Raw genomic sequence first — 16871 nt, forward strand, 5'->3', positions numbered from 1 at the left:
GAGAAAGGTCGCTCATGAATATGACTACAGAATGAAATTCTAAACACTGCTTTATAGCAACCCTTTCACATATAAATAGACATGTACATGTAAATGAATAAAAATAAGGGATAAGGGTTGAGTTTTTAACTTCGTAACTGTTCTTGAACTTGAAAGAGAAAATGAAGCTCATAACTACTTTTCCTGAAGCACTAAGAGATAAAGTTAAATTTTATATTACAACTCCTTCACATAGACATTTACATCTAGGATAAAACTTGAATTTACTTCTAGAAGGCTTGTGTAATTGAAAGAGAAAAATGAGTATTACCGGGAATAACTACTTTTGCTGAAGCAATTATAGATAAATCTAGGTGCTATGTATAGCAACTTCTTCACATAAACATAGACATCTAATTAACTAAGACGTTATTTTTCATAATGAAAGCTTGTGAAATTGAAGGAGAAAATAAAGCTACTATAACAACTACTTTTACTGAAGCACTGAAATATTTCAAATGCTACATATATAGCAACTCCTTCACAAAAACATACTCATCTTGATAAGTAATGCTTCATTATTCTTCATAGTTGACAGTGGAATCGAAAGAGAAAATCAAGCTTTTGACTACTATCACTGAAGCACTAAAATACAGTATGCTATGTAGCACCTTCACATACAAATCAAGGTGAATAAAAGATAATGGAAGAAGACAGTTGATTTATTTTCATTAAACATTATGTAAATGAAATGGAAATAGAATTTTGAACTAATTTCACTGAAGCACTGAGAATGCCAATTCATCAATGCTAGTTTGGTCTCAACGAACCGTATTCTGAACTCCGGGTTAAATTTCACCCTGGTTTTAAGTCGTGGTTCAACTATGGATAGCCAATTGTTACATAAATCACTAACAGTAGAGACATCATATTTCAGCTCATGTGGCTCTCAAATCATTCATAATTTTCTAGGAAGTATAAATAGATGATTGTCTTTACCATCGATGAATCAGGAAAGAGCACAGTAAACATAAGAAACAAACAACTTAATAAAATTTGACACCATTGGCTTCCCATAATTTTAGCACAGATTTAGACCAAGGTCTAAAGATAAACCCGACTTCAGAATACGGGCCATAGAGTTGATTACAAAGTCGAGTGCAACTTCACGCGCAGCATCATGAAACAGCCCACAGAGCTGGAAGTTTTGAGTATACTTACTATTGAGTTCGGTGGTAGCGTATTTGCCTGTGGAGTAGATTCCGACGCCTCTGTAATTCTCTGCTGCCACCCAAACCTGATATCTCGTATTACCGGCTAAACCGTCAAGCACTACATTCGTAACTGTGACGAAAGAAACAATATGGACGATATCAATTACGATAGGGGAAGACATAAAGCTACTCACTTTAATAACCATGAAAATAATAATAATAACACCAAATATTTCAGCGTACTTCTTCCAAATGGCCTAAAGTGCACACAATTTTAATTGACCTAAAATATAGAAAAAAAATCAGACAATACCAAACATATAAAAATAAGGCAGTTGACTAAGACAACAGAGTTTTTGGGTACTTCTTGAAGTAATCATTTGTTGGGGATTGTGAGAGGGAGTTTGTTCCATTCTATTGAGGGATGCAACAGTGATCGTTCTATCTCTGGGTCCCGTTTCATAAAGGACTTGCAACTGTTGTAACTTTGTCATTATGGCAACTGCCATGGTAACCTTGATTCTGATTGGCTGCTGAGCCCTGTTACCATGGCAGTTGCCATTATGGCAAAGTTACAACAGTTGCAAGTCCTTTATGAAACGGGACCCAGGTCTTTTTTCTATTGAAGGTTTTTACGGTAAACACCATGTATGTAGTCCTGAAAAGGACTGTTTGTTATTCTTTCTCGATTGTATGTTAGCTCTGAATAGAACTGTTATCATCGACGTTTCGACCAGCGTGTTCTGCTCGTCATCATTCTGAACAAACAGTCCTTTTCAGGACGACACATGTTGTTTACCTAAAAACCTTCAATATTCTCTCCACTACGGAAACCTTCAAAGATCATGGTCTTTTAAAAAAAATTTATTGGATGTGTCAACTTAACCCGTTTACTACTGAATTTTTCAAATTCCCATAGACTTTGTACAGGGATGACCAGGTTCCCGTAGCCAAAGAGTAAATTAAGTGGATCTTCAGAGGATACAGCATCTATTTCTCCTCACATGACAATGCCCATTTAATATCTTTATTTGAATCCAAACCTGAACATATTGGATCTCATTAACCTACAGCCACCAATTACAAAATACAATCACTTTTGTGTCAAAGCGCAATTCCCTTGTTTCCCCCTTCTAATCCTTTTCTGAGATGGTATACATACTATTATCGTATTTCCTTGTCTCGTTGAGGCTATCAAAACCGGAATTGTACATGACTACGTAATACTCGATGCCGAAACCGCCGTCGTTTTCTGGTTCGTCGTAGAGCACCCTGATGGTTGATGAAGTGACGTCAGTGAGACGGACGTTCTGTGGCTCAGAAGGAAAGCCTGCAAAGACAAAAATTATATTGCTTAAAATGAGGGTAATAAATACATTTTTGTGAATATATCCGCACAGCTCTGGAAAAGTCGTGTTTTGCTCACTCTTGCGAGAAGCACTTGAAAGGTTTGTTTGACATTATTGAAGAAAAAAACATCTTACTTGCTTCTGAAACATTTTCTGAGCTGTCATAACCCATTGACTTTGTACATAACAATTTATTTGAGATTTGAATCAACCTTGTCTGCACGAGCTATCACAAGAGAAATTGGGGCATCGTGGTCTAGTGGGTATGAATCTCGTCTTTCAATCTGGAGGACGTGGGTTCGATTCCCAGCCATGGCGTGTTTTCCTTCAGCAAGAAATTTACCCACATTGTGCTGCACTCAACCCAGGTGAAGTTAATGGGTACCTGGTAGGAAGAAATTCCTTGAATGCTTGAGCAACCGATCAAGGTAGACGTGCCAAATCTGGGGGAATACTAACATCATCATGGCCCACTTGGAGATTTTTTTTGAACTGAAGTGGCTACCCTGGGTAAAATATGGCATTATTATTATTATAATAATTATTACTATTACTATTATCATCATCATCATTATTATTATTATTATTAATGATTTGAGATGGGTGATACAAACCTCCTTCTACCAATTCAATGCGTTCCCTTACGTCACCGTGCTTGTTGACACCCTCGCAGTAATATGGAACAAAGTCTGCCTCAGTTGGTGTGATCTAGGAGAAAACAGATATGCAGCGGTACGGTTAGCCCATGGAATATCATTTATAATATAAGCCAGTTCGTAGTTCCTTTCTGCGCATGATCAAAAGATTCTACGCATGATCAGAAGAAGGTCATTTGTACTAAAGTGACATGGTGCTTTAAAATCTAATGAGATAAGCACATACTTTGATGTCTTGATTATTCATATATTCTTTTGAATTGTCGTTTTCATTTACATCCACAAAAAACAACAATGCTTCCTCGAACAACTGGTATCTCACAGTTTGTCAAGTACGTTGTGCAACATGCTAAGATATGCATTCAAAGTGGGAATGCAACAAATACCTTCATTGAGTGTTCATTGTTGTGCTATTCTAGTCACCTGGTCAATTCAATTTCTTCATCCTGCTATGTAAGGCAAGCTTACGTAATATCTTGCTTTGAAATCTGCCTATCATGATGAAAGAAATGAAAGGTCATTTGACCAAAATTGCCCATGAAGTAACTACGAAATGGTCTATTGCCTGCTGTAGGGTTCGTTATCATACATATAATGCATGCTATGGAATTGAATTTGTCATAATAGACAGGGACCATGGAAAGGGGGTCGGGCTGACCATGCAAAAAAAAATTACAATCAGATGGTTATTTGTTTTTTGTAAACGGCTTTGGAAAAATAATTGGGGGCTGAACACCCCCCCCCCCCCCCCGATGGTATTGTCGCCCCCTGATACAAATACTCATGGATATACCCGCACAGAATCAAAGCATGCTGTAAGTAAGTAACTAGCTAGCACCCAGTTGGTAGCTCACTTAATAAGGGATTGCAAGCTACCAGCAGTAGATACTAGGTGAAAAATTGTGATTTCTCTGCATGGCAATTACAAGCTCATTAAGCTTGCCGCTTGCTAGCTCATAGCTGTACCTTGAAATTTCTGTAAAAATTTTCGGTTAAACTTCAAAGAAAGGTCAACTGTATTGCATTGAACTCACCGACATGACGGACGTGCCTCTGGGCTGGTTTGGTAAGAACTGAATGTGTTCAGTGGCATTGACACGGATGTATCTCTCATCCTGCACGATGTACCAACGGATGGTGGGATACGGGAAGCCGTTGACAACACAGGACATGTTGACAAGGTTACCTGGCCAGGACAAGACACGAGAGGGCGTCTCGCTACGGTCGATGAAAGGAATAGCTTGTGGAAAAAAGTGGGAGAGGATTACAGGGTTAATTTTCACAATCAATGTCTTGCCATCACTACATACATCGTTGTTAATGATAATAATAATGCAGTTCTTGTATAGCGCACACTAGCGTACGGGGGGTGTGGGGCAGGGGTGGCAGCCTGCCCCCCCCCGATGAGCCACAATTAACCCATGCAAAGGACGCATCCCTGCCCCCGCTGACGAGCTTGGATATTATTACCCCGGCTTTAGCCCCGCAGCCTTTTACAGCGCGGTGGCATTTCAAAGGAATAAATTCCTGCCAGGTACCCATTCACCTCACCTGGGTTGAGTGCAGCACAATGTGGATGAATTTCTTGCTGAAGGAAATTTCACCATGGCTGGGATTCGAACCCACGACCCTCTGTTTCAAAGTTAGAAGACTAATCCACTGGGCCACAACGCTCCACATGTCATCATCATTCCAGGGTAAGGCTATTTCATCTTCACTGTCCTTACTTTTCCACCTGTATCTTGTTCACTAGAATATAATACAGATTTCTATATTTTCTCTGCTGTAGATTCCCCAGAATAGTGGAATGACTAACATCAACCCTGATTTTAATACTATATCCTATCCTAGTCCAAAACCTAACATAAAATGTTATTGCAACCCTTCAGGTTCCCTAACCCTACATCTTAGATGAAGGCCCAGAGTGATCAAAGTAGGAGCAAATGTGTGTACACTGTTCAATGTTTTATTCATTCATTCATCAGTGACTCTCGTCTTTCAACTGAGGGAAATGGGTTTGATTCCTAGCCATGGCTTGGTTTCCTTTAGCAAGAAATTTACCCACATTGTGCTGCACTCCACCCAGGTGAGGTGAATGGGTATCTGTAGGAAGAAATCCTTAAGTGCCTAGGTAGCCGAGCAAAAGCTGGGGTAATCATAATAGCAGAGCCCACTGGGAGAACAGTTTTCAGAACTGAAGTTGCAACCCTGGGTAAATATATCATTATTATCATCATTATCATCAATACCATTATTAATATTATTATTAATTTGTTTCATATTTCTTAAAAGGGCAGCCTCCTCAGTTCTTAAACACTGTTTTACTTGAGGGTACTGTTATCTGTTGACAGATAATTATGTTTGAACTTTGACCTTTGACACTCACATTCAACAGAGAGGTAATGGGTTACATGAGCATCACCGGCATCACTCTCCACAAAGCAAGTCCACCCTCCTGAGTGATCATAGTTGGATGGTGAGAGTGAAAGGGTCAACGTCCTTCCTTCGTCCTTTCTTGTAACGGAGACTCTGCTATCAAGATTCTGGTTGACACAGACAAAGGGGGAAGAAAGAGAGGATGGGGCCAAGTTATCGGAACAGCCGATGTGTTACTTAGAATGTTTATTGAATGAAGTGATCATCGACATCATTGTTGTTACTGCGAACATCAATTCATGCTATCGTCATACAAATCGGCATCATTAAATGATTCCCTTCAGTTTCTTCTTCATCATCATCATCAAAACCATCATCATCACAAAAACCATTACCATAATCATCATCATCACTACCACCATCATTACCACCACCAAAACCACCATCATAATCATGATTATCGTCATTATCACCATCATCAACATCAACATCATCATCATCATACTCATCCTCATAATCAATACCACCACCACCACCACCATCAACATCACCACTACCAACACCACTCCAATTTCCATCGCAATGTCCGACACCATCACCACTATTTATCATCATCATTGTGAGCTTACCCAGGTTCCTTCATTGACGATATCGTCTTCGGTGATGCCATACCGCCTCCACGACAGGGTGCCAGTAGCATCGGGCCTCGTGATGATACAATCCATACTGAACAGCTCTCCTTCGATCACAGTCTCATTGTCCTGGGCGTTGAGTGCTGGTGGGATCAGGACCTCTAACCTGTATGCAGGCAATGGGGGGGGGGAGACACAGAGACAGACAAACAGAAAGATACAGGCATAGAAAGAGAGGCAGACACACAGTCAGGGAGACAGAGGGAAACAAATGAAAGGGGGGAAAAAGAGCATGAGAAATCAAAGAGTCAAATAAAAGTCTTATGCACCATGTTCCCTGCACAAGACCTTTGATGTTTTTATGACCTCAGAGATGCCAACTTTTGGAAATCAGAATTAGGGAGGATTTGCAACTGACACCAAATTATGTGCGCCTAGCGCACATCTCGAGCGCGGAGCGCTAGACACTTGCGGCCGGGGTCCAGGGCCCACCTTAGGGCCCTGGAAGCTCTGGGTTTCTAGATGCTCTCTGGTGCAATCTGACCCTTATTTTGGAGCATTTCACATGTTTTGAAAAAACATTGTTCCCACTTTTTTAACATAAAAATATCAAATATGCATTTTTTACATGTAAAAAGAAATGAGGGGACAATAGGAGGAATTATCAGCTAAAGGCAGGTTATGTTCCACTATAATTGAGGATAAATCCAGTAAAGAAAAGCTCAGCGCGGTAATTACGTCTACCTGTAAAGATCTTGTCTTCGCAATGTCCGTATGCCGTTTGCTCCCCAAAAAAGTGCTTTCGAATATCATCACGACCTCCGTGCTCAACTGAAATGTCCACGCTGCAAATTGTGCAAAATGCATGGTACATTCCTCTTTCCGACTTCCAAATACACGGGTGCTAGAGACTGTATTCAGTCTTATACTTCTGAGACCATTTCTTGGTCTTCTTTTGTTGATTTTCCGCCATTTCGTGTCAATATCAACCCATCAACACGCCGAAATCACACACCGATATTCCACCGCACAACTCAACAAATCTAGCAGCCACGAGCGCATAAGGCTCACGAAGCTAGCTGGGCCTACCGGCCTGGTGCACAGTGGATTCCTGTTGGTCATATCACATGCACCAGCTTTTCGCTGCTCCTTATTTGTCTACCTTTCACACAGAATTAAGTAGCAGCGAACGTAATGGAGTTACTACATGCTAAAGTTAGCAGACGATACATGTCCTTCCAATCCAATTTGATCAATGCAAAAAAATCGTAATTTCGGGAGGATAAGGATGGTAATCGTAAGGGCGGGAGTTGGGATGAATTTTCGGGAGCCTCCCGATGAAATTGGGAGGGTTGGCATCTCTGTGACCTTCAGCTCCACTTAAGCCATCTACATATGTTCCAATGTTCAGTCCAAACATAGTAAATATTGGGTAAATGGGGGGGGGGGTTCCAAGATTACGGTCTAGAATAAAATACTGAAAAAATGTGCTTTTTTTTGTTTTTTAATCCTGATCTCAAATAATCTTTGACCTTCAGTTGACATTCACATACTTTGTAACTGAATAGTTTCATGATCAAACTTGCTTCCTCATCTGATTGCAATTTGAGCATTTGGTAAAAAAACAATTTTTTTTATTTTACACATGGACAAAATTAACGTAATCAAGTCTTCCTCCATCCGGAAATTGATATCAGTGTCATATTGTCAGTCGGAAATTAAACCTTTATCTCAAAATTTGATTTAAAGGACAGCTGCGAAAAAGCTGTGTTACAGAATTATTGCAAAAGTGGCAACCACATATTGTTTGAAAGTGGTTTTGTTATTCCTGTATTAAAGAAGTGTCACTCTGCTATCCTCAATATCATTAGATCTTTGAGAAACAGAATCCCACAGGCCAGGGACAATATGCAATGTATGCTTACCTCACAGGATCAGTTATTTCTGTGGTAGTTGTGGAATTGATGGCATCATTTGAGGCAGTACACACATAGGTCTGATCATCTGCTGACTCCAGGTTGTGAATGGTAAAGAACTCGCCATCATCAACAAGCTCATACTTCCCCTCGACAGGAGTGATGGCCTGTCCCGACTGGTCCGTCCAGGTGTACGTGGGGTCGGGGTTTCCGGAAGCTGCACATTGGATGGTCACGGAGGAACCCTCTACACCCTGGACGTCCTCGGGTTGGACGGTCCATTCAGGCGGAACTGCAACAGAGAAGATAAGAAGTGGTAAGAAAGGGATCAATAGAAGCATGATATTTAGGCTTTCATGATAACCTGAATATGTTCCAGTCTCTGTTAAGATCATTATTTTCATCATAATCATTACAAAATTCAATAGCATCATTATCACGATTATAATCACAATCATCAGTCATTATCATCATCATCTCATCATCATTATCAGTATCACTAACATCGTAATGGCAATACTCCTCCTCCTCTTCACCATCATCATCATTCTCGACCACCACCACCACCAGAATAATCATCAAAATTATCACATATTGATTTACTTTGTGATTATAGTATACGGTACTAACCTTGTACGAGGACTGCAATAGTCAAGGTATCAGTGGATCCTATTGAATCAACCGTTGCGAAACACTCGTAGGAACCGGCATCTTCGGCAATGACATCCCGTACTTCTAGAATAGCAATCTCAGCATGCTCAAAACCTGGTTTCTCTGGTTCTACGATCATCTGAGTACTAAATGTGTACCTGTCCTCAGCTGAAATGACAAATTATTACAGTATGCATGTAATGGGATCTTAGATATGAGCATTTGGCAAAAGGCATTGATGCAAATGGACAATGGGAAATCAGTATGGGAATGGAGTATTTGGTATTGGACAATAGGAAATCACTATGGGAAATGAGTGTTAGACAATGGGAAATCAGTATAGGCAGTGGGTAATGGGAAATGGACAATGGGAAATCAGGATGGGTATTGGGTATTTGGCAATGGATAATGGAATATCAGCAGTTGGATATTGAGTAATGGGAAATGGGAAAACCATATTGGGTATTGAAGATTGGAAAATCAGTAAGAACATTGGGTAATGGACAATGTGAAATCAATACAGGCATTCTGTAATGGAAAACAGGGTTTCAGTATTGGGTAAAGGACAATGGGAAATCAGGAAAGGCATTGGGTAATTCATAGTGGACAATGAGATATCAGTTTTGCATATTGAGTAATTGAAAATGGGAAATCAGTATTGGGTATTAGGTATAGGACAATGAGAATCAGTGTAGGCATTCAGTATTTTGAAAAGGACAGTGGGAAATCAGTATAGGCAGTGGGTATTTGGTAATGGACAATGGGAAATCAGTATTGGGTACTGGGTATTGAACACTGATCCATCAGCATGGCCACTGGGTAGTGGGAAATGAACTTATGTGAAATCAATATGGGCATTTGGTAATGGAAAATGGGAAATTAGTATTTGGTATGGATTGGGTAATGGTAAATTGGAAATCAATATGGGCATTGGGTAGTAATGGACAAGGGGAAATCAGTATTGGGTATTTCGTAAAGGACAATGGGAAATCAGTATAGGCATTGGACATTGGTAAATCAGTAAAGGCATTCGGAAATGGGTAAAGGACGAAGGGAAATCAATGTAAACATTGGTAATAGGAAATGGACAATGGGAAATCAGTACTTGGTATTGGGTAATGGACAATGGGAAATCAGTACTTGGTATTGGGTAATGAATGGACAATGGGAAATCAGTACTTGGTATTGGGTAATGAATGGACAATGGGAAATCAGTACTTGGTATTGGGTAATGAATGGACAATGGGAAATCAGTACTGGGAATTGGATCTGCATATCTGAGAAATTATCGATAAGGGGATTAAACTTTTGAAATCATTTTTTTTTTTATTGAGTACTTACATGGTGTTTATATTCCCTTAAATCAAGAACATTCTTAATGACCTTTAAATGCTTAAAGATAAAACACAACTTCAAGTGCCTGGACAACATATCTACTTCAGCAAAAGATGAAATCAACAATTGGTGACAAAATTGGACTTACTGTTTGTTTGGTCGATGAACTGGCCATTGAGTTTCCAGTACACACTGGGAAAAGGATTGGAATTGATTGTACATTCAACGCGACCGTTTTGATTAATGAGTAAACGCTGACTGGATTCTGCTTCCATGACTGGGAAGGTTATCGGAACTGGATGGAAAAACAAAGACCAACAGGAAAGCATAAGTTTAATAATGTGCAGGGGAGTGTTTCATGAAGCATCATGTCAGTGATTTTTTAAAATAAATTTGCTGTGAGCCAATCAGAAGCAAGGATTTTGGTAGCTTATAACAGTAGTCAGCAATAACCAATTGCTATTCTTTTCATGAAATGCTACCCTGATTACGGTTGACATTCTATACAGATACATGTATAATATGAAGCAGAGTTGCTCCTTTATGCTAACACACATATCAAGGGCGTAGGCTGGGGGTGCAGGTAAAACCTCCCGCTGAGGCAGAGGAGTTCCGACACTGGCAAGCAAAACAAAATTTGCACCCCTTCTGCTTTCAACGGCTGATTTTCCAAACTTTGGTTCCACTTCCCCAAGATTTTGCACCCCCAAACCACTTCAGAACCACCTCCCCAGGATGTGCAACCTCCCCACGCTCAAACCAGCCTACGCCCTTGAATATGTCATGTTAAAGCTCTAGCGGTCTCCACTAGCAGAAGATTCAAGCCAGTCAATATTTTTCAACTCACAATACACAGGAAACTTCCATTGCCTGCAATCTACTCCATTCACTTGAAACAATTTGATATAATCAACATTGTGATTGACATATCCGGTGCAACTAAAAATATTATAATTCATTTGGCCCCAAAAAACAACATATTATACAGCGTAAATACAAAAATACAATGTCTGCGGTCTGAATTCTGGTAAAAGTAAATTGCCATTTGGTCTACATCAGCTTCATGTAAGACCTTCTAATACTCATCCCACAAAGTACTAATTCCAGTTCCTTACCATTTCATATCCAACTCTCATGAAGCCCACGTACCACTGTATAAATTTTCAGTTAGGATATACCTACTTGGTCTAATATCAAGTTCGTTTGGGACCACCTAGTCTATAAAATTTCAGAATCAAATTTGCATTTGATATATAAAAATTACGTGGCCTAATTTGGCCTTTACTCCAAAATAAAAGCATTCAATCATCCAAATTTCTAATTCAAACATCAAATAAAAAGAAAATTTTCATTCATATTTTCAGAAAATCAGCAAAATGCAATTTGTTTCAAAATCAGAATGTTCCATCTTAAGAAGTGTGGTGGCCTTTAGACTAAATGTAAGAATTAGACACAGTCTGTATCATACCAACTGTAATGTAGATCAAACGGCAATTCAACAAATTGATAATACAAGACAGTAAAGAGAACAGCATGTTGTTTACATCGTCACTCTAACATCCGGTTGTTTAAATTGTTCTAACTTGTTCAAATCCTTTAAGGACTTGTTCAAACCTTTAAAGAACTTGTTTCAGGGTTTGAACACTGAAAACGGAAGTTGTTAGGGTGACAGTCTCAAACAACATGCTTGAAATTTTCAAAAGCATTTAACAGTAAACATAACATCATTAAACAACATCAAAGGAAGGATATGCTCTAACATCTTATATTTATGGGAAGAATTCATTAAAAAAATGTTGAAGTTAAAAGGCCATGGATCGGTCAATCTTGGCTCCAACTATCGCTTGAGGTCTTACTTGATACGATGATCCGTCTACTTTCCTCATCGGAATTCACTGAACAAGTATAGACGCCATCTTCAGTAATCTCCACATTGGAGAAGGTCAACCGAGTAATGTACAAGAATTCTCCACTGACAGGCTCGATGGACTCGGTAGTATACACACGTTCATTTCCACCTGAAAATTAAAAGAGAGAATTGTCTATTTTCAGCCGCCTGTGGCATAAAACCTTTTTTGGAATCGGCATATAATCATCATTATTACTATTATTATTAATTCAATTCAATTCGTTTATTTTCAATTCCCATAAAAAATATATACAGATAAATGCATGTAAGCATAACAGATTGTAAAACAAACAAAAAAAAACATTATAAAGATATACATGTGAACATGCTTATGTTAAATAAAGTAATACATAGATATCAAGAAAAGGATGAAATTGAGGAATACTGCAAAAAAACATTAAGTTTTTGACATAATGTTTACTATTATTAATGTTATTAATGTTTACTATTACTTATTATGTTTACTATTCCTTATTATGTTTACTATTACTTATTATTATTATTACTATTGCTTAATTTTATTAGGTCTATTATTACTCATTATTATCATTACTAATATTACTACTATCATCTTTATTATTCAATGCTGGGAGCCTGGCTGGGGAGCCCGAGTTGGGGGGATTTCCCCTATGCCAAGCCGGTCTGGGTCAAGAGCGAAAAAACCAAAGATCGGAAGCTGTTATGTATTTTTATTTGTGTACTAAACCCCTCAAAAGAGATTTGCAACTCACAGTTTGAGTGCTAATAAGTTTCTTAGTGTGCCATGATGCCATCATCATATGTAAAAGTGGTATCATTGAAAAGTATGATTATTCCTCTTTACGATCATGTGTCATTTGTATTGCTAGTGTTGTCATGAAATACACAGACATGATAAATATGCAGCAATGTAAATTTTGTTGCCATGTCATGTTTGAGTTCTGCAACTCAAACTGCAAGTTTGTTTGAGTGCTAATAAATTTCTTAATGTGCCATCATCATGTGTAAAATTTATATCTTTAAAAAGCATGATTATTCTTCTTTACACTTATGTGTCATTTGTAATGCTGGTGTAATCATGAGATACACAGACATGATAATACACAGCAATGTTAGAAATGAAATGTTGCAAATTGCGTGTTTCCAATAGCGAATTTCCAATTGCTTCGAGGGTGCATATGGACAGTGCATTCACTGTCACCTGTATGGTGGAAATTCTATAGAAATGGAGACTCTTGTTAGAAATCAATGCATTTTGCAACATTTCACTTCTGACTTTTCTCAATGTTCAGGGTGACTGCATATTCCATGATTACATAATCACAGCAAATGGCATGTCATTGTAAACAGGAATAATTCAGCTTTTAAATGATACCAGTTTCATCTTTTATACTTCATTAACCAAAAGATATCATCCCCCAAAACTGAGTTGCAAAACTTTTTTTGAGGTGTTTATATTCGAGGGCAGTTCAAGAAACATAAGCTGGCAAAAGTAGATGGATACATCATGATTATTGAAGTGCATTGGGCTTATGTCTAATATCCTTTTCATAAACCTATCCTCCAATTAGCCGCCTAAGAGTAATGCGGATAATTCAATAAAAATTGCGTTCATAAACTCCGAAAATAAGCCGCATTATTTTTACGAGCGCCCGTCCTGAAAAAGGCGGATAATCGCCATGACGACAACTGGACACGCCCCCTCCGATGCGGTTGTGTCGGAAAAGGGTGACCTTGTGACCGCACCATGGCAATTATCCGCATTATTTGGAAATGCGTTCATAAACTCAAAATCTTATCCCGATGCCGCTATTATGCGGATAATAGCAGCATCAGAGTAATGCGGATAACTCTTGTCCTCCTCCAATTTTACGACCAAATTATGCTGCTATTAGCCGCCTAATTCATTTTAATTGGGTTTATGAAAGGGTAATAACTTGATTAATCCTTATCCTGAAATTCAGCCAAATCGAGCATCAGAAGTGGCCCTATTTTGGTTCCATCTTCAAATCTTAGATATCGTCAACCAAATGTAGAGGGCAGCAACACGTTCATTTAATTCGCCTTTGCCGTAAGGAATCGCTAACATTAGCCCATACCAAAGAAACGGACTGAGCTTTTGCCTTTAGGTCTTGAGAATTTGAACGATGAAATCAAGATAGCAAAGTGATCTTCCAAACTGGCTACAGTAAACTAGTTTTCAGGTTTGAAATGATAACGGTGTCTCGGTCTACATCCATGAGAGCACAAATCTGATACTTGCAATTATGCTCTTTTTTTTCAACATTAAAATTGTACATTTCTCATTAGAATTTTTCTATCCCTATCCACTTTTCTTTTTGTTATATTCCGATTATGTTGTACAATACAAGATAAGTCTCTTTTCGTGCACTGATTTTATTCTTCTCTTTCTTTCCTTTAGAGGCCTCCATCAATTTCAAGCTCCATTGATGATTTTGTGTTTACATATATTTTTTGAGTTCATACACACATTTCAAAATTTCTAAGAATGATTAATATGTTAATAAGAATAACCTTGTGCATTTTAATCATTATGTTGTTTGCTTAGAAATTGTTATGGAATATTGAAAATTATTATATTTCTTGATGCTTTTGTTTGGAATAATTTACCGTATTCTATTAAAAAATGCCAAACCCTCAATTCTTTCAAACATTATTACAAATTACATCTTTTAAGTTTGTATTCTTAATTTGCTTGTATAATAAGCTATATATTTTGAATGTATGTGTTACTATCTGTTTTTATTTATGTGATCTGTTTTTGTAATATTTATCAATTTTGTCTTATAGATGATGGGTCAACGCTCAATAAGGCTTTCTGCTCTTTTTTGTTGGCCCCTCATTCTCAACTTATATGTTCTGTCTGTTGTGACAATGTTTCACTTATGTACCTTCTGTATGTTTTCATGTTTTTATTGCAAGTGTACATAAATTTTAATTGATATAGAAAAGTGAAAATACAATCAAATATTTACCGCCTGCTGATGTCTGGATGACCTGACCAGCCTCGTTCGTCCAAGTCGGGTAAAGCTGAGACGAAGCATCGCCGTTCACGCACTTGTAGGTGAACGATCCAGATCCCCCTACAGCTAAGGATGTATCGTACCCCGGCTCAACAGTAACTTGGGCCTCTGAAACAGAGATTTCAAAAGGGTCATGTTATTGCAGAATATCTGCACACTGAATTTAGTACATTACACGGCAGCACAATGAGGACTACATGTAATTGCAAACTTTTTTCGAACTTTATCGAGTCCTCTTTCTGCAGATTATGGTTTAATGAAGGAAATGCTTGGAACAAGTTAGCTTACATGAAAAAAGAAAAGACGGAGAATAAGATTGATCAAAGTTTGAGAACAATTAAGAGTGACGCCCAATAAGAAAGTTATTAACTAGCAAATGAAGATCAGAAAAATAAATGAAAATGCCCGTCTGTTTACTGTGTGGTCATCCCACACATAATTGCCTTTGTCAGCTACACCACTAAAAGCATGTGGTAATCAAAACAATATAATTTCAAGCAAGCAAGAAATATTTTAATCAAAGTTGTTCTACATAAGCATTCTGTCTTATGATAAACACCACAGCATCTCTTTTAACCACTTTCTTTCAAAATAGGTCTTCTTTGATTTATTCCAGAACTCAAATTTATTTTTAATATGAGAAGTAGGTTAAAGAGAAATGCCAGTAGTTGCAGTAAACACTGATTTCATGAGAAAGTCGGTTAAACCAGGCTTAATTGTCAGTATATCATCGAGGATCTAGATCTGGTACAGTTACACTGAACTTTGTGAAATCTTGAAATCTACGCTGAAAAATGTTCACACTGAAGATCACCAACACAGATAGGCACATGTGGGACAGTGTATTATTATTGCTGGAATAAGTCCTGGCGGAAGTGACCGAATCCACGCTTATTTTGCTTATTTTTCAGCAATTACACAATTTCTTCCAGAATCCTTATGCACATATTTTTTATTCATACAAACAGGCACTTGGGTGGTCATTATACAGTGCGTCCCAGAAAAAACGAAACTGAGATTTAGCGATCATTTATCATTACTTAATCATAAATAAAATAGACAAATGACCTACCAATTTAAAGCTTAGAATCTCCTCTTTCATCTGACATTACTTACATTATTTCTCATTCACGCATGAGTGAGCAAATATAATTTGAAGAAAGGATATCAAAAACTCATTTGGCGGGGGTATCTGGGTTTCAAAAAGAAAACCACATTTTTTAAAAGTTCAATATCTCCTCTTTAATTTGATACCTAAATTACAGAAAATGGTCAAGAAATAACAAAGTTCTGGTCATTTGAAATGAGGTTTGAATTTCAATAATTTCATAAAATGAAGAGGTTCTCCAGGCTGGCTTTCAAACTCACTCAACACTCCGTTTTGTTGACGATCAGCCATGCATTAAATCATTTGTTCACTATGCGAAAGCTTCTGTGGGAAACCGGTGAAAACACGTTTATCTCATGAAATTATGGAAATACAAGCCTTATTTCAAATGACCAGAACTTTCTTATTTCTTGACCATTTTCTGTAATTGAGGTACCAAATTAAAGAGCAGATTTTGAACTTTTCAGAAATGTGGTTTTCTTTTTGAAACCCAGATACCCCTCGCCAAATGAGTTTTTGGTATCCTTTCTTCAAATTGTTTTTGCTCACTCATGCGTGAATAAGAAATAAGCTAAGTAATATCAGATGAAAGAGGAGATTCTAAGCTTTAAATTGATAGGTCATTTGTCTATTTTATTTATGATTAAGTAATGATAAATGATCGCTAAATCTCGGTTTCGTTTATTTTGGGACGCACTGTATAAGATTCTGTAAAAAGTAATT

The 16871-nt window shown here is 37.9% G+C and overlaps 1 protein-coding gene across 1 annotated transcript in view; it reads right to left on the minus strand.

Moving 5' to 3' along the window:
• The window catches only part of LOC121420039 (neural cell adhesion molecule 1-like), a 33163-nt gene extending 17992 nt beyond the window's left edge, over positions 1–15171 (minus strand). Inside the window, exons 1-11 of the mRNA XM_041614565.1 lie at positions 14993–15171; positions 11965–12126; positions 10257–10403; positions 8753–8941; positions 8132–8414; positions 6204–6372; positions 5585–5741; positions 4233–4438; positions 3157–3250; positions 2356–2523; positions 1201–1323 (exon numbers count right to left, since the gene is read on the minus strand). Of these exons, the coding sequence (XP_041470499.1) occupies positions 1201–1323; positions 2356–2523; positions 3157–3250; positions 4233–4438; positions 5585–5741; positions 6204–6372; positions 8132–8414; positions 8753–8941; positions 10257–10383 (1516 nt within the window). The 5' untranslated portion in view covers positions 10384–10403; positions 11965–12126; positions 14993–15171. The remainder of the gene's footprint in view (positions 1–1200; positions 1324–2355; positions 2524–3156; positions 3251–4232; positions 4439–5584; positions 5742–6203; positions 6373–8131; positions 8415–8752; positions 8942–10256; positions 10404–11964; positions 12127–14992) is intronic.
• Positions 15172–16871: the final 1700 nt, after the last annotated feature.

The sequence above is a fragment of the Lytechinus variegatus genome, chromosome 8, assembly GCF_018143015.1.
Source record: "Lytechinus variegatus isolate NC3 chromosome 8, Lvar_3.0, whole genome shotgun sequence".
NCBI lineage: Eukaryota > Metazoa > Echinodermata > Echinoidea > Temnopleuroida > Toxopneustidae > Lytechinus > Lytechinus variegatus.